The 24,533-nt window shown below is 38.3% G+C and overlaps 1 protein-coding gene across 2 annotated transcripts in view; it reads left to right on the forward strand.

Annotated features, from left to right (window-relative positions):
• The first annotated feature begins 3,557 nt into the window (after positions 1-3,557).
• The window catches only part of gatb (glutamyl-tRNA(Gln) amidotransferase, subunit B), a 66,191-nt gene continuing 45,215 nt past the window's right edge, over positions 3,558-24,533 (forward strand). The window contains exons 1-4 of one of the 2 annotated variants that reach the window (XM_002933496.5): positions 3,558-3,752; positions 11,913-12,063; positions 13,872-13,985; positions 22,546-22,744. In XM_002933496.5, coding sequence (XP_002933542.2) covers positions 3,703-3,752; positions 11,913-12,063; positions 13,872-13,985; positions 22,546-22,744 — 514 coding nt within the window. In that variant the 5' untranslated portion in view covers positions 3,558-3,702. The remainder of the gene's footprint in view (positions 3,753-11,912; positions 12,064-13,871; positions 13,986-22,545; positions 22,745-24,533) is intronic. The other variant, XM_012955609.3, reaches the window with a different exon arrangement.

The raw sequence follows: 24,533 nt of genomic DNA on the forward strand, positions 1-24,533 counted from the left end.
AATAAACTGTAATTGTTAATTATAGCGCAGACATGGAGTGCGGATTATTGTAAAATATATTTACTCTGTTTGATCAATCACTAATTGTTGGAGTGAAGAGTGGAATTGTGTGTGTGTGTATATATATATATATATATATGTATAGCACATCAAAATTCTTCTACTCTGACTCTATGATTAACTTATGATTGCTCTGGTAAGCTATTTGCACTACCACACTGCAGTATGTGCATGAGGTAACCCTCTAAGTATCATTGCAGATCTCAAGGACTGGGAGGGATGCACATAATCATAATATACTTAAATAAATGTGCCCTCTTATTACACTTTGCTGTTCTGAATAGTTGAATACTGAATTTTGTAATATCTTCCATTTTCCAGCAGTTTGTTAGTCATTTTGCAAGTGAAGAACATCTAAGACAGAATGTATATACACCCACACACAAATATATCTTTGTAAAGGAGTGGGTGTAAAAAAACATAACTATGTACCTATATGCAGAAAGATATATCTGAAAAACACTTGAACTCTTGATTGCTTTTAAGTTAACAAAAATGAATAATAACAGTTCATATATAAAAATCTAAACTTACATGGTGTTCATAGGTAAGGAGAGAATTTCTTTCTTTTAAATCACTGTCTAGCTATGGGAGTGTCTCAGACTGTAGAATGAGGAAGCCCGTAGTACCAACCTTTTAGGTAAAACAGAAGAGCCCTAGCAACCCCAGTCTTTACCGACGCCCTTTTGGGGCTCTAGGCTTTCTGCTACAGGGAAGACAGGGATTCTAAACACAGCCAGCCAAGGTTGATACAGAAACGCGGTACAAAAGGGGTCAGGTAGAGGCAACGTCAGCAAAAGATCAAGGGCAGGCAGCGAAGATTCAGCATCAAAAACCTGTAGGACAATCAAAAACAAGGCTTTAGCTAAGATCTGGATACTAAGAGCCAGCTTGGGAAACAAAACGAACATTTCAGCGATATTTAAATTTGAAGCCAAAGTGACATTAGTGTGTCTACTGATGTCACACCACGGTGCCAAAACCCTACTAAGCAGAGGCGCACCTGAAGGTAAAAGCAACGTAAAAGGGAGGTGTGTTTGGATGGGGACAGTGACAATCCTTTAACTATTTTAGTGTGGTAAGAAAACTTGAAATTTCAGGAATACGTCTAAAAAAATCCAGCTAGCAGGGCTAAACTGATTACAGTTTACTTAAAATGCCTGCAACATGTATTTATTAGACGTAACTCTGCATTTTCAAGTGATCTGGTCACCCAACTTTATTTTACCCACCAGATATTGAAATGGGCACCCACAGTATAGAACAATTGGGTTATATAATAAAAGACACTGTGGGGCACATTTATCAAAGTCCGAATTCCGGATGTTTTTAGGTACGATTAGCAAAAATTCGTATTACTAACAGTAATTTCTGAAGTGTGCTAATTGCGCGAAAATTCGTATCGTGGTTGTAAGAAAATATTGTGGTACAATCCTATAGTTACAAAATTTTTGTATCCGAACGATTGTAAACAGTGTGAAAAACTTTCTGACTTTAAACCTTCAATGCATGATTTTGGAACCCTCCCATAGGACTCAATGGCACTCTGCAGCTCCAACCTGGCCCAAGGAAAGTCTCCCATAGGGCTCAATGGCACTCTGCAGCTCCAACCCGGCCCAAGGAAAGCCTCCCATAGGGCTCAATGGCACTCTGCAGCTCCAAGCTGGCCCAAGGAAAGTCTCCCATAGGGCTCAATGGCACTCTGCAGCTCCAACCCGGCCCAAGGAAAGCCTCCCATAGGGCTCAATGGCACTCTGCAGCTCCAACCTGGCCCAAGGAAAGCCTCCCATAGGGCTCAATGGCACTCTGCAGCTCCAACCTGGTCACATTGCGAGTAGCGAGTCTAGGTCATGGGTACAGGCTGGGTGCGGATTTCAGAATACGGACCAGTCAAGGACTCTACCATTGAGTGACACATCATCAAAGTTGCGCAAACCAGCAGATCTGCCTCTGGTACGCATGAACACTTCCACGTTCACTAGAGCATGCATCATGACATCATGCTGGATGTGATTACACCATGAGCATTTGTGTGTGCGCATTGTTTCTAAGGTTTTGTTGGTTTTCAGTTCTGTCACACACATTGTAGACCTTCTGATTGGTTCTCTGCCCTTTAAAATCTCACTTTCACCCTTTGCCCCTTGCACAAGCTGCCTTCTGGTTCTAAGATCCTGCTCAAGCCCGTGGTTGTTGTCATTCGTTTTTTGACTCCTGCCAGGTTCTGACTTCAATTCTTGCTGCATGTCCTGACCTCGGCCAGTTCCAGATAACAGTTTAGCCTCCTCCTTGTCTGTAGCGCATTTGTGTGCAGGTTTCCTATCTGCTACGCTGAAGAAAGTTCTGGGGCCCCAAAAGAGCATTGTTGAACATGGAATACGGTCTAATACTTTTGGTTTATAGCATTGCGTATAACATTTATTTTTGTTTTATTGAAGCCTACACAAATGTACCACACCCTGTTGACCTTAAGTGGCTTTCCATTATATTTTTTCTTATTTTCAGGTTACAGCTTCACTCTTTTATTTTAGGATTATGGACCAGATTGACTCCAAAGCCAGACTTTAAGATTACTAAGAACTGCACTGTGGAAGAACCAAGTGAAGTACATCAATTTGTTTAGAAAAAACTGGGGTCTTTGATTAAAGGAGAAGCAAAGGCTAATTCTGATACCCCTGGCCGGTGCTCCTGTTAGAAGAAAACTGGATCAGCCTGGGGTATATGTGAGTGAACGTTCTGTCCTGTCTTCTTTCTTCTGAATCCCAGGGCATACACAAAAGCAGGAAGAAGGATCGCTAGCTCACATACACCCCGACTGGTGCAGTTTTCTCCTAACAGGAGCATCGATGGGGGGCTTCAGGTAATCAATAACCTTCACTGGGGCGTTCCTAACATTATATATAATACACTGGACCGCAACTCCTGCCTTTTGTAAATTAATGCTCGTTTTGATAATTCGTGAAAAAAATGGGACCCTTTGATGACAGCAGAGCTGGTGGGAGGGCGAGGAGGCACTGGAGGCAGAAATGAGACGCAAGCGACATTAATGGGTAGCATCTTGGTACTAAGATTTTGGCACCACCTGTGATTGTACCTTTCCTTCCCCTTTAAATATTGAGAACAGAGGCTCCACTAGAGGAGAGTAACTAGTAAGAACGCTAGTGAGAGCAGTAAAACAAATTCATTGTATTCAATGCCAACCATCAGGAAATAAAACCCTCTCTTCACTCCATCATAAGACAAGTAGAAGCTTGGAGCAGAAAAAAATAAAGGAAAAATGTGTTTATCTTTTCCCTTGCAGAATTCGGAGCCATAATCCCAAAAAACAAATGTATTCTTTAAGACATCATGGGATCAGAGGCCGTGGCGAAAATATTTATACCTTTTTTTTAATTTACGATTATACATGTTCCAATGCAACCACCCCGTCCACACGCTGTTACCAGTCTATACTACTGTACTGAAACCAAGCGCAATCTTGGCTCCTCCCACAGTGCGTGTAGCGTCACTACGCTCGCTAGTCGTGGCGTAACTGTGACAGTCTCGCGAGACTGTGACGAGACTCTGAGGTGCCCTGAAAGTCTGGAGCTGGACAAATGACATTGCGGGACTTTTAAACAGCGAGTTGGGATTGTGGGCTGTGTAATGAAAATCGGCAATCTCCCGCAGAAAGCGGGGCTGTTGGGCGCTATGCGGTACGTGTGTATTCGCTTCTTTAGACGCCTTCTAGTGGGCTCTAAATTTGGGGAATAAGGCAATCCTCCTGAAGCGTATTTGTCATGTCACTCCTGGACCACTATACCCCCCAAACCCTCCTCCCACCCACCCCCACACACCCCCACACACCCCCACACACCCACCCACACCCCCCCCACACCCCCCCACCCCCCCCCCACACCCCCCCACCCCCCCCCACACACCCCCCCCCCCCCCCCCCCCCCCCCCCCACACACACACACACACACTCTTCTGCTTTTATTGTGACCTGCTTCTTATTAAGTCGTGCATGTATTAGTCTCAACTTGCTTTGCAAATATAAGTGTCCGCTTAATTGCCCATTAAAATGTTGTTTTGTATTCTTCTTAAATAGTACTGGACAGTTTTATCTTGCTAAATGTGCTCTTTTTTTGTTTTTACTAAATTACACATTTCAAAGCTGCAAAGAGTTGTTTCCCTTGCTTTGCGCTGATATAGACGAAAACATGTTTTATTATAAATAAATAAATAATCCCAGCCCTAGACGGCTACTACTCTGTGAGAAATAAAGGAAAGCTGGCTTGTTTATCAGTTTTCATTAGATATAACAATATATACATAAATGAGTGGGGCAGCATTTGCCATGTTTTCAACATGAGAAATTAGCAGTTCTTGTGCTCAAATTATTTTTTTTATTGTTTATAAAGCAACTAAGAATTCTAGTTTTTTTACCCTCATTACCATCTCCATTTTCCTGTGATCAACTGAGTTGGTATATATAAAGACAAAGAGCTTGTATAAACAAGTCTCCCCTTCCACTTTGTGTATGTGTGTGTGCGAACGCTCTATCTTGTACTGGTAGTTTCATTAAAGGGGTAGTTCACATTTAAATTAACTTTTAGTATAATGTGGAGAGTGCTGTTCTGAGACAGTTTGCAATTGGTCTTCATTTTTTAGTATTGCATCTTTTTCAGCAGCTATCTGTTTGCTAGGGACCAATTTAACCTAGCAACCAGATAGTGGTTTGAAAGAAAGATGTGAATATGAATAGAGGATGATCTACATAGAAAGATTAGTAATAAAAAGGAACAATCAGAATAAAATTTCAAATGTGCCAGGGACCCCCATTTGAAAGCTGGATAGAGTTATGAGAAGAAGGCAAATAATTAAAAGCTATAAATAAAAAACAGCGAAAAGTTGCCTGGTATTGGCCATTCTACAATACACTAAAAGTTAACCTGAAGGTGAACCACCCATTTAACTAACTTCTTCTGCCACAATTGATAAAAGCAGGAAGATGGGAAATGAAAGTACCTGTTAGTCAGTCAGCAACTAGAAGGCGACATGGGACATAACTTTTCATTTAGTTTGTGACTATGCAGGTTGGGGTCAAAAGCAAACTAACTGAAGAGTTATGTTCCATATGGCCCCCCTTCATGATGCTGACAGGTCAGAGTGATGCAAAGGAGGATGTTATGTTCTGGCTATTACAGTAGACATCCGTTCACTCCAGCTTTTATACATTTTTTTGCTAACTATATTAAAACATTTATTTTTCTCAGACTATCTTTTACCCAGTTTTATATTTACTCCGAATTCTTCCTTTTACAGACAAAGAAAGAGTTAATCACTAGGGGATACCTCTTTTGATTATAATTGCTAATTTCAGATTGCAAATCCTTTGCAGAAAAATGAACTGGCCTAGGGTACTATTCTACAAAGTGCTGCTAGCCCTTGTCCCAGGGATACTTTGCAGCTTTATAGGCTGGGTCACATGAACAGTAGAGTAAAATCAGAACTTAGAAAATAAAATATGAACATTTACCCTAATGTGCATTCATAGGGGGGAATTTATGAAGTGCAAAAAAACCTGAAAACTTGAATATAAAAAATTTCCTTATTTATTCGATTTAGAAAAACAAACTCAAATTCACAAACTTGAAAAAATAATAAATAAGCCCTATACTGTCCATAGAGCTGACCTGGACAAGACAAAATGGAGGCTTAACGCTCAGTAGTATGGTATTCTAGTCTGGTGTAAGGTTAGAAATATGATCAATGGGTGGTGCCTAACAAAGCAAAATATATGTTCACTAAAAGCCCATTTAATTGAACTTATGATAAAGAAGAAACTTTCCAACCACTCAGCACACTGTTTTAGCTTTCAGTTCCGCAGGCATCGAGAACTAGCTGTAATAACGATTGTTGACATCTGAGAGGGAATCCCCTCTGGGGTTGTTGCTGTTATTAGAATCACCATACATCTGCATAAGTCGGCTTGCAGTATACGCAATTACTGTCCGCTATGAGGGGGAATCGGTGGATGAGGATTTCTGATAATTACCAGTAGTTCTAAGACGTAGGTTCTTGTAAGGGGTTTCCTGTGTTTGGAAACTTTCAATTATAACACTCCCAACTCACACCTGTCCTGACTTTTGTTTGCTAGTTTAGAGTTTTTGTATACGCATATTTTAAAAAAAGATTTAATGTGTCTGGCATACTATTTAGAAGGGGTGGCACAATTTATGTTTTAGGGTAATTTGCCACTTTTCCAGTAGTCCAGTATTTTGATTAATGCCCATTTTTGAATGGGGATGGACCCCGATTTTTTATATTGTCACTGTACAAAGTGCCAGGTGAATCTGATGCATATTTGATTTTTTTCACATTGTTTTCTTTTTTGCCACATGTATCCTGAAGATATCGATGAAGGGAAATGACTGAAGTAGCAAGCCCTTCATTTTAGAAAAGTTCTCAGCTTGCATAAATATAGTGGGTATTGTTCTTCCGAGCCTAACAGGGCACATTGCTCTGCATCTTTTGTAACAGGCAGCATTATTGGCTCATAATGAAATTGGACCTAGTCTGTACAAATGTGTTATGGACTATAGATTGTAAGCTACACTCTGAGAGGAACTGATGTGAATGATGAACAGTCTCTGTAAAGGGCTGCATGATTACTTTGCACATTTATTAGTGAACAGACCTATTATCTTCTGTAAAAAGTATTCTATTAGGGTGAGCAAAGTGGGAGCAGGTAAAAGGTGCATAATTTATTTCTTTTATTAAAAACAGCTTGGTCTGACCAACTACTAGGTGTCAATGTTTAATGTAATGTGGATGTGAGGTTTCTTTGAAAATACCTATCTGCTCAGGGTAGTGTTTTGCTGGGCACCAGGGCACTATTTTTTTCAGGCCTCCCATGTGACCCTTGCTCCAGTTCTAGCAGGCCGTAGGCGCAATAAGGAAAAGTTCTGCACAAACGTATATCTGTGTACACATTTTATTATGGCTTCAGTACTGGAAATATGTTACTAGTAATGGAAAAATAAAGATTACCCATCACACAGGGCAAATCCTCTTAAATATGCTAAATAGAAATAATAAAATATGTCTTTGTGCTCATTTAAGTGACAGTCCATGTTAACATACTATCTAATTTAATTGATATCAGACGAACATTTTAATTGCCTACATCAATATATTTAATTGTATGTGTAGTCTAACACTAGCCCTGTTAGAATAGAGAATAGATAGCAGAGAAATGTAAATATACCTCATTATTTCAAAAATTAGAAGTCAGAGAATAGCACAAGTAAAACAGGCGCTGGCTTCAGTAGTTATTACACTTACAAACAGATTTACAACTAATGGACAATTTTAGTGAATGTATATTAGAAAGTTGCTTAGAATTTTTTTTCATTAGACAAATCTTGTATTTTGGTTTAAATGGGAGGTCAAGAACAATTGCATTTCAAGTTTCTCTGTTTAACTAGAAATGCTGGTTCTTTACAGTAGACACTGTTACATTAGTGTTGATAAACTGCTTATATCAGTGTCAGGTTACCAAGGAAGAAGTTTTTGTTGCTTCTTTGTTTTGTTTTTTCTTTATTTTTTATTTTGCAGATATTTTGTAGTTAAACTGTTACATTTTTGTGTAAAAAGAAGTCTAATTATATAATGTATTTTTGTGATGCGTAACTGTGAGCAAAAGCTCATGCAAAAAAGATGCAAGAAACTTAGTAGTAAAGTAACTGCTGCTTGCTTGATTTATGCCTCTAGTTACTTGCCATTATAACTTTTATAACCCTTGTTTCCTGCAGCACTTTTTCGGCAGCTCTTTTCAGCCCATGATATGGGCTAATACATTTATGGACAGCCATTGTTCTGGTAGGGAGAGGCAAGTCATGCATATGAGAGAGTTCAGCAAATCCATCCCTTTAAATCAGTGCTGTCCAGTTGGCCCCCTCTGTGTGGCCCCCCACCTGTCTGGCTGCTTTGATGGCTTACTCTTGTGTAAGCTTTAAATGGTATCAGTACTGTAATTAAATGCCCCCCCTGCATGGTTCGCACCTCAGATTCAGGCTGTAAACCCTCTGTATTGTTTAAAAATGTAATCCCCTGTGTTGTTCACACCTTTTAATCTCTGCATTGTTCACCCCCTGCAGTGTTCACACCTCAGGCTCAGGCTGTAATCACCCACATTGTTCCCCTGTTCAGACCTCAGACAGACTGTAGGAGCAGTAGAAACCCACAAATAATACCTGCACACTACAAAAAGAACATATACTGAGGTGGTACTGCAATTAAAAGTTTTTTAATATATAGTTATTTTGCAGACTGTAGGAGCAGTGCCAGCATTGTGTTACTGTATGCTGCCTGTGTGTGCCATACAGCATAGGGCAAGCAGAGTATGGCACACACAGGCAGGGTAGGGCAGGCAGAGTATGGCACACACAGGCCAAGTATGGCACAAACCAGCCAAGAATGGCACACACAGTCAAAGTATGGCACACGCAGGCAGGGTAGGGAAGGCAGAGTATGGTACACACAGGCAGGGTAGGGAAGGCAGAGTATGGCACACACAGGCAGGGTAGGGAAGGCAGAGTATGGCACACACAGGCAGGGTAGGGAAGGCAGAGTATGGTACACACAGGCAGGGTAGGGAAGGCAGAGTTTGGCACACAGAGGCAGGGTAGAGAAGGCAGGTTTTTGCTGTACTACAACCATTAATATGGGTATGGTCATGTGATAACACAGGTGTGGTTTCAAGTGGGTCCAGTTTCAAAAAGGGGAGTGGTCAAAACTGGCTTCCATTATCGGCCCTCCACCATGTAGGTCGGAAAAATTCCGGCCCTCGGTACCACAGAAGTTAGACAGTACTTCTTTAAATGATACAGCCAAGGTTGGGTATAATAGGGACTTTGAGGTTGGCCTTGTCAATCAGAATAATTAGGAACAAGCAGCAATTAAAGAACTAATGAAATCTAGAAATATTAAACAATTCAGAGTGAACCCAGGAATTTTCCAAGAAATACACATAATTGGGCATTGAACTTATTTTGAATTTGGCACCCGGCTCAGACTTGTGAATTGCATTGAATCTCTTTGGTAACCAGCTATGTCATTTTAGCCTTTCTGGTCTTATAATGTTATATAATAACACCTATTGAGAAGGGATGCACCTTATATGGGATTATACTAAAGAAGGCTATAGATGGCACCTAAATCATTGCGGATGTTGCATCTTATTGATTTTGTAAAAGAAATGCAAAGTTCTCCATGTGCGAGTTAGGTTCAGTTAGTATTACCATATAATCTATGTTCATGTCATAACACATTAGACACATATTCATTAACTAAATGTCATTAGGGATTCAGGGTAATTAAATTGCCATTAGTCCACAGTGACATGAAACTGACATTATTTGAATATATTCTGCAGGGCACTAGTAATATGAATATGTCCCATGCAACATTTTTTAAGTATTACCATTTAATGGGATGATATCAGCTGCCTTTCTTTGTGTTCGATTTTAAAGGAATTATCTGTGAACTTACTCTTTTTTAAACTGAACATACATAAAATTATAAAGCTTATTGGCAAATTTGCTGTCAATTTAGATTCATACTGTTATAGGCTACTATGAATCCAGTGTCTTTTGCTGCATAAATCTAAATAAATTGCTAAGTGGCCATAGAGGATGTGATATTTATAGCGTTCTGGTGAGGGGACAATGCTAGTGGCATGCATTGTAAGTTTTTATTGTATCTGGATTGATTAGCACCATCCCTAGGTGATAAAAACACTATATGAGGAACTGTGCATCAACTTGAACACCAATATATCATAGAACAAGGAATGAATTTATGGGGCATTAATTGGTACCCAAAGTGCACGTAATATTTTTTTATTAGCTTCATTAACATTGGGTTATAATTAGTGTCCAACAAAACCCCTTTGTATTCTGTGATATGTTATTGTAAGGTTTCATCCAGGATTGCGAGGTTATGTAGAGTTTCAGCATCATTCCTTGATAAACAAAAAAGTACATTGACCAGATCACCAAGTTGATACATACACATACACAAAAACATACACAAAAATAGGTGCTGTTAGCATGCACTGAAATCAGCACCCTCTGCCAGTTGCATGTCTGTAAAAGATATCTGTTTAGGTGCATGCAGCCTAAAAAGTAGAAGAAACATTTTCACCATTTCCCATCCCCATGCTGGAGGGCTAGCACTTCAGCTTTGAAGCAAAAAGCTAGCTGAATAGATAGTCTGCACACAAGATTGCACAGAAGCCAGTGCAGACTGCAGAATGAAATTGCTGTGTGTGCCACTATCCTTTGCCTTGAGAACTTTAGAAGGCTCTATATAGTGACAACCTTCATAGGTCAAAACATTTGACCACTAAAATGTTTGAAGCATATTGTTATACACATTAGTTCTTCAGCATTATGTGATTCTATATTAATTTCCTCTACTGCATACAGTTTTGAAAAAAGCTTTAGCAAATGTTTCTTATATTAATAGAACATGATGAGGGTGCTCTTTTGGTTTCTATTTTAAAAAAAATAAACATATTGTATCTGACTTCCTGGCTTCATTCTTTTCAGTCATGGACTATTAGACAATGTAGATTTTGCAATATGCCTTGGCAAATAAGAGAAAAGTCTTTGTCGTGCTGTCTTACAAAGGAAATGTGTTTTGTTTTTATGAAAAATACTCAATTTTCAGTCCACAGTAAACGAGACAGAAGCTATGTGCATGTTCAATATATTCATTATGCACAATACCCACGGTGTTCCTTACAAAATACATTAAAAATTGATCTTCAGAACAGTTTTTATAAATCAAGGAAAGCTGTATTAAAATATTACTGTTCACATGTAGACTATAGAATTATTTTTACTACTCAGCCAGTGACACTTTAAGAAATGTTTTTTCACATTGCTGCTAGCAGAAATCTAGCCTAAAGACTAGATACAGAGGATGAGCAGAAATATAGCAAAACAGCCTTTGTGCCTAAAGGACCATATCTGCTCAACTTACAGGCAATGCCTTAAAATACGTTTACAACAACAAAATGACATGAAAACCTAACATTGAATACAGAGCAGAAATATGAATTTAGAGTAAACAGGGAATTGCGTACTTGAAATGTTCCCTTGGTTCTTATCTTCTGTCAGTTTCCGTGCCTTTTATGACCAAAAAGATCAATAAACAATAGTGGTTCTGGATTACTGTCAGAATCTTAAGGGCTCCTAAGAGAGCAGTACTGAAAAGAAACACAAATACAGCAATGTTTTCAGACTAGAGACCACACAGATAAAGCTATTGATTAGTTACCCAGGTTGCTTATCTTTAGCCTTCTTTGAAAATGTAGTTTTGCCAAATTTACTTATGATACTTTTCTGCTAAATCTCTCCCCCGGAGTAATCCTAATGTCCAGTACATGGTGTTCATGTTAAAATATGCAATGGATTATGTCTCACTAATGTTTGAAAGGACTAGAGATTAGCGGAGTTGCACTGCATTTATTTCTGAATTTACACAAAACCAATTCTGTTTTCATTTTAATCCCTCAAGTAGCTATTATATCTTTGCATCCAGAATAGCTTCCAGGCATAGTAGCTTACCAGAGACATCATGTTCCGTAACATAGATCTCATCAAAAGATAGTACAATTATATTTATTTATTTATTGTTGCCTTCCAGCTGTAACATCATTATGTATTTACAAAAAGCTTTTTTTGCTCCCAGTTGAACACCTACTCCCTATGCTGGAAGGTCACTTGGACCTCTGCATGCTTTACTGTTAGCCTATAGACCTTTTTCCACTGGTTTAATGTTTTGAATACTATCTCTTACAGAGTGGTCCGTTGGGTAGGTGTTGTTGGTCTGGAAATTCATGCACAGATTAATTCGGAGTCAAAACTATTTTCAAGCTCAAGAGTTCAGTTTGCTGCTCCACCTAACTCTACCGTTTCATTTTTTGATGCTTCATTACCTGGAACACTTCCAGTAAGTGCTGTTTTAAAAGTGATTTCTATTTAGCACATTAACTTTAACACATTTGAAAGACCCTTTTTTTTTCTAACATTAATTTTTCTAAGTGGAGTTAGAACCTAGTGAGAGGCAGATTCAAAATCTTATGCTTTTTTTAATTTGTTTTTTATTTTTTCGTTTGTAGTGTTTATGTTAGCACAGTGCTGTCTAACTTCTGCGGCACTGAGGGCTGAAATGTTTCTGGCCTATATGGTGGAGGGCCGCTAATGTAAGCCAGTTTTGGCCCCTCCCCTTTTTAAACAACACCCACTTCAAACCACACCCACATTATCACAAGAGCTTTTAATACCATACCCACATTAATGGTGGTAGCACAGCAAAAATCCAAAGGAACCATGCAATGGCTATTTCCAACTGCTAACAAACTCTTAGAACAAACCCCTGCCAGGTTCACCTCCCACAGGCAGCATAGGGCAGACAGAGTAAGGCATATAGGCAGGATAGGGCAGGCAGAGTATGTCACACACAGGCAGCAAACGGCAGGCAGAGTATGGCACACACAGACAGCATGGGGCAGGCAGAGTATGGCACACACAGGCAGTCCTCTGCCTGCCCTATGCTGCCTATCTATGCCATACTCTGCCTGCCCTTTGCTGCCTGTGTGTGCCATACTCTGCCTGCCCTATTCTGCATGTGTGTGACATACTCTGCCTGCCCTATTCTGCATTTGCGTGCCATACTCTGCCTGCCCTATGCTGCCTGTGTGTGCCATACTCTGCCTGCCCTATGCTGCCTGTGTGTGCCATACTCTGCCTGCCCTATTCTGCATTTGCATGCCATACTCTGCCTGCCCTATTCTGCATGTGTGTGCCATACTTTGCCTGCCCTATGCTGCCTATCTGTGCCATACTTTGCCTGCTCTATGCTGCCTGTGTGTGCCATACTCTGCCTGCCCTACCATGCCTGTGTGTGTCATATTCTGCCTGCCCTACCATGCCTGTGTGTGTCATATTCTGCATACCCTATGGTGCTGTGTGTGCCATGCATTGTTGGCCCACAGTGTTCAGTGTGTTCAATGCAGCTGCCATGTTAAGGCAAGGGCACATGGAGCAGGTTGTCAGCCTGCTGATAAGCACAGACTGGCAATCCTACATTACGCTTAACAAATCTTCTAGTTGTGCCTTTGCCCAGAAGCATTGAATTCCCCCTGGTGCAGGCACACGTATCCGATATCCACACCAAGTCTCGCATTTGTTGACGCATGTCCCTGAGCCTGATGGATTCAATGCTTCTGTGCACAGGCACAACTATAAGATTTTTCTAGGCTGACGAAGATTTTTTTCACATCTGACAATCTGCCCAATGTGCCCTTGCCCTTATAATGTATCTCACCAGTTCACATTCAAAAGGTCCTCTCAATTTGCTCATCTGAAACTGATTTTTTCATATTTTTTACCTGTTCTTTTATAAGGAACAATTTTGTGTTTGGTTTCTACTGGAAAACTTTCCTGGCCTCTGTAAAGTTGCTGCAGATTCTGCCTTGCTTTGTCTCAATCATCGTTTTATTTCCTCCTTATGTTCTCCCAGTCCTTAACTCTGTCAATCCCCTTAATAAATTAGGGTGCATAGGCAGTGGAAATCAGCCTATGTTAAAACCCAAGCAGTCTACCCTAGGAAGAAACCTGCTCACAGCCTATACAAAGATATAATTCTTTGACTCTTGTGTACAGCTAATGTGAACTAGAGGACTTCATTGTTTTTGTTTTCTTTTTAATAGCTAGTTGTTAATATACATTTGATTGGTCTTTGTTTTCTATTATTAGGTAATTAACAGAAGATGTATTGAAGCTGCTGTAATGACCGGCTTGGCATTAAACTGTTCAATAAATAAAAAATCTTTGTTTGATCGAAAGCACTACTTCTACGCAGATCTTCCAGTGAGTATAAATTTCACAGCACCTATATTTCTCCCTTAGTTATCAGCCATGCTACCTCTTAAAGGTTGAAGTTGTACAGAAGCTGATTGAAGCTGTACAGGTTTTTGGCTGTTTATTTTGTTTTTGCAATTACAGTATTACAGGTATGTTTGTATGGCAGAAAAGGAAGGCACGTGATTCAAAAGCTTTAGAAATGCAGAACAGCTCAAACTTTATAAAGTGGGCCATACTAACTTATGACTGAAAGGAGTACTAGCCCTTTAAACATTGGGCATTAAAGGAAATACAGTGTCATTTTTTTGCCACTTTATATAAAATTTTCCTCTTCATTGGTGATGCTTTTAATATTTTATATTGATTTCCAGATATCTTATAATAGTCAAGCTGGTTTGCTGTCTCTTATCTTTGATGTTTGAGTAGTTGTACATATTAGTGAAATATAGAACACTGTGACCTAATGTCATTGCTTATACACCCACTGCACTTTTCATCTATTTTGTCTGACTAAGGAATTGCCTGTGTCAAAGGCAAGCTGACTTTAATGTTCATTTTTTATTTCATAGTTACTGAATAGAAAGGAATTGATATGTCATAGAAGTAAAATGTAGAGAGTTACTTTTTTCCTTAGGTAATAATATAATGCTGAATTATTCCATTTCTAATGTTTGTAATTATGTTCTGTACTAATATATTCACTAATATTGTTGGAATTTCACATATTTATGGCAGTTGTAATATTGCTATTATTATTCCACCGGCTGGCATGATTTTATTCAACTTGTTTTACAAAGTAAAACATTACATCAACTGTTCCCCTTCATTCAGCTGAAAATATTTAACATATACTAAAGGGGCTAGAATCATGGGGGGGATTCTCTAGTAACAATCACAGGTATTAAAGAAAAAGGAACGCTTACTTACTACACAGTCGTCTATTCCTTGACTCTGGACTCTTACATTTAAAATTTTTCTTGAAACAAAGATATTGTAATTACTTTTAATTGTTCAGTCATATTTCTCTTTCTCCAGTCTTCTGATTCAATTCATTTGACATACATGCCCTTCAGATATTCCATCCTCTCTCTGTGCGGATGTCTCTGACGTGCCTTCAACTTCCTGATCGCTACCTTCCTGTCTGACTTTGAATCTGGCTTTCTGTTTTTTCCTTTGTACTAACCATCTTGCAATCATCTTTGGTGATTTTAACTGCCATATTAATAAGTCAAATAACAAATCCAATCTACAATCCACAGGCCTGTTTCCTATATTCATTATCCTTGTACATTTTTTGCATTTTACTGCCAATATTTTAGCCACATTAGTGCAAGCTAGAATGCTATATTTATTTTACAGAAAGCTTTACCATACCTGAGTAAAGAGTCCTAGAAGCTCCCTCTGTTTGGTTAAGATAGCAGCTGTCATTTTAGCTTGTCTTAGTAACTTCTGTGCTGCTGGTAGCATAGATTGCCAGCATAGTATTTACATAGACCTTTCTGATTAAGCTTATTTAGTTTTTACCTTTCTTTCTCCTTTAACCCCATTCTTTCTCCTCAGGACTTGATTTCTTCAAAAACAAAGTAGAGGCCATTCACAATTAGATCCCCACCTCTACACTGTTTTCTCCTTCTTAAGCCCCCCTTCTCCTGCCTTCTCCAGCTCTTTTCATACTGTAACTGCATCTTGACTTCTCTTGTCAACTCCACTCACAATTTGTTCACTTGAACCTATAAATAGTTACATAGGGTTTAAAAAAGACCAGAGTCCATCAAGTTCAACCCTTCCAAGTAAACCCAGCACACACAACCTATACTTACCAATCTATACCAACACATGCATAAACCATATATACAAACGTTAATACTAACTGTAGATATTAGTATCACAATAGCCTTGGGTATTCTGCTTGTGCAAGAACTCATCCAGCCCCTCTTAAAGGCATTGACAGAATCTGCCATTACAACATCACTGTGTCTTCTTCTCTACTCAAACACTGTGCTGCTGACCTTACTCCAGCTTTTAGTCACATCTTCAGTTCCTCACTGGCTTCTGCAACTTTTTCCTCTTAAGCCTGTTCCTAAAAAGGACGTGCTCAACCTATTCTGTCTCTCTAATAACCATCCTGTCTTCTTCTACCTCTTACCTCTAAAAACCTGGAATTAATTGCTTTCTCTTCCTAAATAACTAAAACACCCATACTCTGGCTTTCGACCTGCACACCCTACTAAAACTGCCTTCTGAATGCACTTGGTATCTGCAATAAGGCTACATCCAGGCTTTCTTTTTACTTTTCTAACTGATTGTTTACTGTCTTGTATGCCAACAGAACCTCATCACCAGTTCCACTTAATGTAGGGGTGCCGCAAGACTCTGTACTTGGTCTGTTATTTTCCCTGTACACTATGGGGGCACATTTATTAAAATTATTTTTTTTTTCTGGCCTTGAAAGTCGTATAAACTCTGCTTGGTATAAATTCAAATTAAACTCAATCATTGTTGTATTTATAAATACAGACGTTCATTTCAATGAATCCTCATTATTTTTCCGGAACAGGAATTGCTCCAGGAGCCATTTTGGAAGCATTGACACTCTTGGAAAACACTAATGTGTTTAAATTGAAATGGAAAACAATGATGGGATTAACTTCCCCTTGAAAATGTGTAAAATAGAAAACAATGTGGGGGTTACATTCCCCTTGAAGATGGGTGAAACTGAAAACAATGAGGGGATTAACTTGTCCTTGAAAATGTGTCACAGACAGGCTGTCACAGACTATTCTATTCCTCTACAAGCCTCCATAGGACTCAATGGTACTTGACAGATCATACCTCTCAATTTTTTTTTATTTTTTACAAAAAAAGTTAACCAAACATTAATAAATCATGAATTATGGGAATTATTTTCCAAAAAAGAATTTTTCGGGGAACAATAACCAAAAATTCTATTAATTAATCTTGAAATTCCATTAATTATTCTTGAAATTATCTAGAAGTAAGAAAAAATCCAACTTTATCTCAAAACTGCTTAGTAAATGTGCTCCTATGTCTTTGGGAGATATTTTCTACTAATTTGGCTTTAGATATCATCTAAATGCTGATAATATCCAAATGTATTTATCAATCCCTTCATTGAAAGCTGGAACAGAAACACAGATCTTTAACCGATTCCTAGTGATCTGTTTCCTGAACTGAATAAACTATGTGCAATAATTTGTGTTTTATGGACGGGGCTTCTCAGCACTCCGTTTATAATCTAATTTTAAGTTTGCATTTAATGGGTTTCTACTTCTGTATACAATGGGAACATAAAAGGTAAAGTAATTACAGTGCCAAGATTTCCCCAGGACTGGCAGCAAGTCAGATATTTGTATTCAAATACAACAACCTAAAACAATCAAATCAGCTTTTTATGTACATTTTATATCTGTGATAGAAATTGTGAGAGTTACACGCATCCCAGTAAAAGTGCCCAAAACAGATGTTTACTAGCAAACACAAATTCCTTATATATTCCTTATAAATCTTCTATGCAGTGCCAGTGCCCCAAAAGTGTACATACACTCATAGTGGGTAATCAAGTTGCTGAGGGCTTAGATTATAGGCGTAAATGAAAAAGTGAGTTTTAAGTTAAAAGCCTGAAGACTCTGAGAGTGTCTAATGGGATGGGGCAGAGCCTTCCAGAGGAAGAGTGCAGCACGTGAGAAGTCCTGGATGCGAGAGTGAGAGGAAGTAATGAGTGAGGAGGAGGTCATGTACAGAGCAAAGGTTGCATCTGGGGGTGTACTTGGGGATTAGGGTCATTATATATAGTGGTGCAGCACCAGTGAGTGCTTTGTAGGTAAATAGAGGAACCTTTAATTGAATCTTGTATATGACAGGTAGCCAGTGCAGGGACTAGCAGAGAGGGGCAGCACTTGTGGAGCGGAAGAAGAGGTGTGTGAGTCTGGCAGCACTGTTCATGATTGATTAGAGTGGGGTCAGTTTAGACAGGGGAAGCCCACAATGCAGTGAGTTACAGTAGTCTAAATGATACATGGGGAAGGGTCGAATGCAATGTTTTTGAGGTGAAAGTGTCAGGATTTAGTGAATGCTTGAATGTTTGGAATGAATGAGAGGGCAGAGTCAAATGTGACTACTAGACAGCAGAACTGGGGTTATATAATTATTTTCCACACTAACAGCATTGTCAGGCAGGGAAAGGCAGAGTTGGAAGGGGGAAGATGACCAGTTCAGTTTTATCCATGTTGAATTTTTGGTAACGGGAGGACATGAATGCTGAAATTGCTGTGAGGCAGCTAAGAGCAAGAAGAGAGGTAGATTTGAGTTTCACCTGCATATTAATGATATTGAAACCCAAATGAGCTGATTAGCTGACCAAAACCAGCTATGGGTCCAGGAACGAAGCCTTGATGTACCCCAACTGAAAGTGGGCATGGAGAGGAGGTGGAGGCTGTGAGGGAGACACTGAATGATCGATTAGAAAGATAGGAGGAAATCCAAGATGAGGCATTTTCTTGAATCCCCAATGAGGATAGAATATGAATCAAGATAGAATGAGTGCAGAGAGAACTGTGTCAAAAGCTGCAGAAAGGTCAAGCAGGATTAATAGAAAATAGTGGCCATTTGATTTAGCAGCGAGTATGTAATTCTCTACTTTAGTGAGTATACATACCCTGCCCATGGCATCATTATGCTCAGGATCAATTCAGACCAGTTTTTCCAAGTAACAAATCCTATAGTGTTTTTTTTTTTTCTTTCTTGTTATTTTGTTTTTCAAAATGCGAATTAGTTTTTTATGTTTATAGTTTAAATGCTAGAGAAACTGTAAATCAAAATTTTCTAATGCCACTTTTTGCAGCAGTAAAAACGTTGAAGTCTTTTGAAAAGTGTGTGTCAACTTTGTTTGCATGTGATTTTGGCATATTCTTCTAGAAAGATTTGCCCAGTACTTGTGCATCTTAGTTATCCGGGAGATTCTCAATCATTGCAGGAAATTCACACTTGTGTGTTTGATTGGTGATTAGAATTATTGTCCTACTGAAAAATGAAATTTCTCCTAAAATTCCGGTTTCTTGCAAAAGGATGCAAAACACTTATGGGCAATTGAATATGGGACATTTTGTGATAAATTGGTGCTACTGTGGGCAAAACATGGGAAAACATACAAGTTGCTTTCTAGGAAACTTAGAGCTACTTGAGAATGTTTCCCCACTAGAGATTTACATTATTGTAATGGTACAATGCTCTCCTTTCCACCATACAATGAATATAATAATACTCTGTTGAAGCTATGTGAACTAAAGCCATTACCTTCAAATCTGTATTGATGTAACAGGAAAACCAGTGCACACTTACAATGCAGTATGTCTAGTTACATTGGTTCAAACAGTGGTTAAAACCTATATTCACTTTATATTAAGGTTAAATTATATTGAGCTTACTACGCTCAAGTTAAAAAGGGACATCTGCATTCCCTACCTACCACTTTGCCGCAGTGAGGCTGACTCTGCATTTCCTGGTGCTTTTACTTGAGTAAATGCTCAGTTTTGAGCACACTACACTTGTCTGTAAAATCTTTTTATTTACACTTGACAAGTGTGTGTGTATTTTAGGGAGCTTCAACAAGCATTAGATGCCACACATGCATGTTGGCATAATGGGTCCCCATGCTGTCCCAGTTGATCTTTATACTCCCCTTTAATACAGTGACTTTTTTTCCTTCAAATAGGATTGGCCATACTTCCTCAGTGTTTTTGTTGCCCTTAGTATTACACATTTGTTTAAAAAATATATATAGACACAATGTAGAAATTGATGATGGATAAAAGTATGAATTCACATGCCTACATTGGGACAGTTACTTGCTCAAAGCAAGATACAGTGATTAAAATGAACACGAAAGGGATTCAATTATCTCTTCATAGATACACTGTTGGAGCTATACAATGATTGTGTCAATGTAGCAACTGTTTTATAATACTATAAAGATGTCATCCTGGCTAGAAGTAATAAAATCCTCAGCATGTCATGGGCAGTTAAATATGAAATTTAGAGTCAGATGCTTCAGTGCCTCAGTCAAAGGTGTATATATTTCAAAAATGAAAATACTAAAGGGGTATACCCTATTTTAATCTGAATTAAGTTTATTTAACATTAGGTAATAAAGAGTATTAATTATATATATATATATATATATATATATATATATATATATATATATATATATCAACACAGCCAGTGTATGTAATAATCATTTGAAATTATTTTTAGAAATGCAGCAAGGAGCCCAAAAGTTGTATATATTTGTATTTATCTCTAGACATACAAAAAGAATTTCAGGTTCTGGGCTTAAATTACAAGCCGCTTATGTAAATTATTTTCTAATGCTGATAAATAAAAATCATGATTTATTTGTCTGCTGTATTTTTATAGTATGATATACTTCCTAATGGACCACATATTCAGTATCATATAATAGGTTATTGTTTATATACCCTGTTCCAAATTATTATGCAAATTATATTTTTCTCATTTACCAAAATAATTGATGTAAATAACAGTCAGCATAATTCTCATGTTATCAACTATTAAGAGTACAATTCAAATTTTATTGAACAAACTTCCTAATGATAACAGTATTTTTTTAAGAATAAATAACTTAAAATGCACTGTTCCAAATTATTATGCACAGTAAGTTTCAGAACACTTTATAGGTTGTAAAGAACTGAAAATTGTCATTTGTTGTGGTTGCAGCATATTTACTGAAATCAAAAGCTATTTCATTCAAACTTTTAACAACATTTTGGTTTACTAACCAGTTAATATAAATGACTCTCAATTTGACACTATTTATTTACTTTTGTGAAATCCAGTACAATTGCACAATTGATATTGCAGTGGTCAATATAAGGACCCATACAATAAACAATTCAAAATGATAGTACAGGTATGGGACCCATTATCCAGAAACCTGTTACCCAAAAAGTTCTGAATTATGGAAAGGCCATTTCTCATGGGTCCATTTTATTCAAAAAAATTCTCATTTTTAAAAATGGTTTCCTTTTTTCTGTAATAAACAGTACCTTGCACTCGATCCCAACTAAGATATAATTAATCCTTATTGGAGTCAAAACAACCCTTTTGGATTTAATTAAATTAAATAATTTTTAGTAGACTTAAGGTTGGTGGTTGACGGGCTGGTACAGAAGCACAAAACATAATATACAACATTTCTGCCCTACTAGAACAGGAACAGGTATGAGACCTGTTATTCAGAATGCTCAGGACCTTGGGGTTTCCAGTTAAGGGGTCTTTCCGTAATTCAGATTTCCGGAGAACTAAACCCTAAAAATTATTATGGCAAGAAATGCCATATTTTATATTATAAACTATGCACTGGCTTAAAGTTTCAGCATTTTTATAGTAGTAATGATATATACCATTACATTTGCCACAGAAGCTCCCCATCTTGGATTCTGCCTTCCCCCATAGATGGGGAGCTATGGGGGGAAATATTCAGAGATAAAGATCTTTATTGCTTAAAGGAGAAGGAAAGGCAAAGTCACTTGGGGGTGCCAAAATGTAAGGCACCCCCAAGTGACTTAAATCGCCTACCTTTTACCCCGGACTGGTGCCCCTGTTTGGAGAGAACAGCACCAGCCCGGGGTAGCAGCGATCGCTTCCTCCTTCCTGTTCGCTCGCGCGCATGCGCAGTAGAGTGAAAAAGCTGAACTTTAACAGAGAAGTCGTCTTTTTACTCTACTGCGCATGCGCCTGTCATGGGGTCCCGGCAAAACGAAGTAGGAAGCGCTCGCTCACAGGTACCCCGGGCTGGTGCAGTTTTCTCCTAACAGGGGCACCAGCCCAGGGTACGAGGTAAGTGATTAAAGTCACTTGGGGGTGCCTAACATTTTTGCACCCCCAAGTGACTTAGCCTTTCCTTGTCCTTTAAGACTGAATGGTGCCGCTCAATTGCTAAGCTATTCTGCTAATAGAATTACAAATGCAAAAGGCAAAAACAATCATAATTAAGAAGGGAGGTATGTAATATTAAGTATTAAATAAAATGTATTAAAAGTTCTGTAAGTTAGATAATCCTCAGAGACATCGTTGTTTTACATTTATATCTAGCAGTTATGCTCCGTCAGCAGCCAGTGCCTACATAAATATGAATATTTGCATATAAAATTGACGTATTCACAATTTTCGTCATGAGTCTCAATTAAACTGTGTTTTATTACTGGTATTTCTGGGAAAACATAATTTATGTAATTGTAAAAGCATGGTCAATTATGCAATTATTTATTAAGAAATACTAAAAAAGAAAATAGAATAAAATTGCATGCTGTGCATAGAAAAGCTAGCAGTTAATGGATTATGTTATATTATGTAGAGTTAGACTGCACAAGCCTCTCCTCTCCCACTGTGCACAGAATGGCAGATGCCTCTGAGAGGAAACAGGCCTGTAATTAAATACTTTTATATCTGATATGCATTGCCACTACATTTATTGGAAGACAATGAGGGCATGCCTTTCACTAACAAGTTTTACATTTTTATTCAGGCTGGTTATCAAATTACCCAACAAAGGCTTCCAGTTGCAGTAAATGGAACTCTGACATATCGCCATCAAGTAGGAGCAAAATGGAATCAAATGTTAACTAAATGTGTGAGGATCAAACAGGTCCAGCTAGAACAGGACAGCGGAAAGAGTCTTCATGATGAGATCAGGCGACAAACCCTTGTTGACTTAAACCGAGCTGGTAAGCATCATTAATGTGAAGTGTTCTGCATATACAGCACTGTGTAGCTGTGCATGCTTAGTATATTGTACTACATTCTGCAGGAGAATGGAAATGGGGTTTATGATGCAGTTACATTATATACAAGGTTATGCATGTAATAATAATTAAGGAAATAAATTCACCCCCTTCCCCTTTTAGAATTTTTTTCTATTAATGGCTCCTTGGATTAATGATGGCAAATCACATTGATTTATGTAAGTGCACATGGCAATATCAGTATACCCCAGTACTAATGTGCCATGTTAGTTTGAAGTTGCAATGCAGTTTTACAATGTTGGCAAGTTGTCGGGTACCAGTATATCTTTTTTAGTATCTGCCCTAACTGTTACCCCCAGAGAATTAAAATGAATCATTAGTTTTGTATATTATTTTAAATCTCATATATGCAAGTAACATTGTAAAACAGGTTTCAATAAAATATAGTAATACATTCACAAATATGTCTAACAGCATAATTTGCAATATAAAGTCTATAATGATTAGCATGACATAGACTAGACAAGGGAGAAATTAAGCTGGACGGGTATTTAAAATTATTCATTTGTTGAGACTCCAATTATTTCTATCCTATTATCCACAGAAACTTGCTTAGTTTAAAGCAAACATTCTGTGTTTTCTATGAACTGATCTACACTAAGGGGCCGATTTACTAATCCACGAACGGATCGCAAGCGTCCAAATGCGTTTTTTTCGTAATGATAGGTATTTTGCAATTTTTTCGTTGCCGGCGCGACTTTTTTCATAAATTGTCGCGACTTTTTCGTAGCTGTTACGACTTGCGCGAATTTTCACGACTTTTTTGTAGCCGTCGCAGAAAACTCAAGTCGTAACAGCTACGAAAAAGTTGCGACAATTCGCGCAAGTCGTAACAGCTACGAAAAAGTTGCGACAATTCGCGCAAGTCGTAACAGCTATGAAAAAGTTGCGACAATTCGCGCAAGTCGTAACGGCTACGAAAAAGTCTCGACAATTCACGAAAAAGTTGCAACGGCGACAAAAAATTGAAAAATGTTCGTTTCCAATCCGATTTTTTCCCATTCGGGATTTGGATTAGTGGATTAGTAAATCAGCCCCTAAAACTAATAAAGGAAAACTTTAATCTGTTCCTTCAAAAATATGAATTAATACTATTTTTGTGTGCTGAAATCCAGCTGCAAAATAGTTCTTTTTCTGAATCATTTGAAATCCAGGGAGAGAAGGAGGGCCGAAAACATTGATGTTACAAATTGTAACAACTTCTCCACAGCCATGTGGCCTGTGCTCTTATTAAGTTCAATCACTTTTTACTGCTGAGCTGCAAGTTGATATAACCCCCAGGGCTGTGGAGTCGGAGTCGGAGGCAATTTTGGGTACCTGGAGTCGGAGGCAATTTTGGGTACCTGGAGTCGGAGTCGGCAAAAAATGAACCGACTCCGACTCCTACTAAATTTAAATGGGAATAAAAAAAAATAAATAAAAAGCAAGTTTAAATGTCCCAATTCACAAACAGTCATAATTAATTACTTCTCTGCTATAAGAATAAAGCCCAATGCACGCAGTGCATAAACGAACACGTGACCATGAAGCTTTTCATTGGCTGTATGCTTCACTAAATGGGACGTAACGCACAGTTAAGGTGCGGCAGCTCCACTGCGTCATGTTCCTCTGTTACAGGGAACACAATGCCCACTGGGAACCTAGCCTAACTCTCACTGATAACTAATTAAGTAAAAAAAATTTGCAGGACTAGAAATACTTGTATACGTGA

The sequence above is a fragment of the Xenopus tropicalis genome, chromosome 1 (assembly GCF_000004195.4).
Source record: "Xenopus tropicalis strain Nigerian chromosome 1, UCB_Xtro_10.0, whole genome shotgun sequence".
Classification (NCBI taxonomy): Eukaryota; Metazoa; Chordata; class Amphibia; order Anura; family Pipidae; genus Xenopus; species Xenopus tropicalis.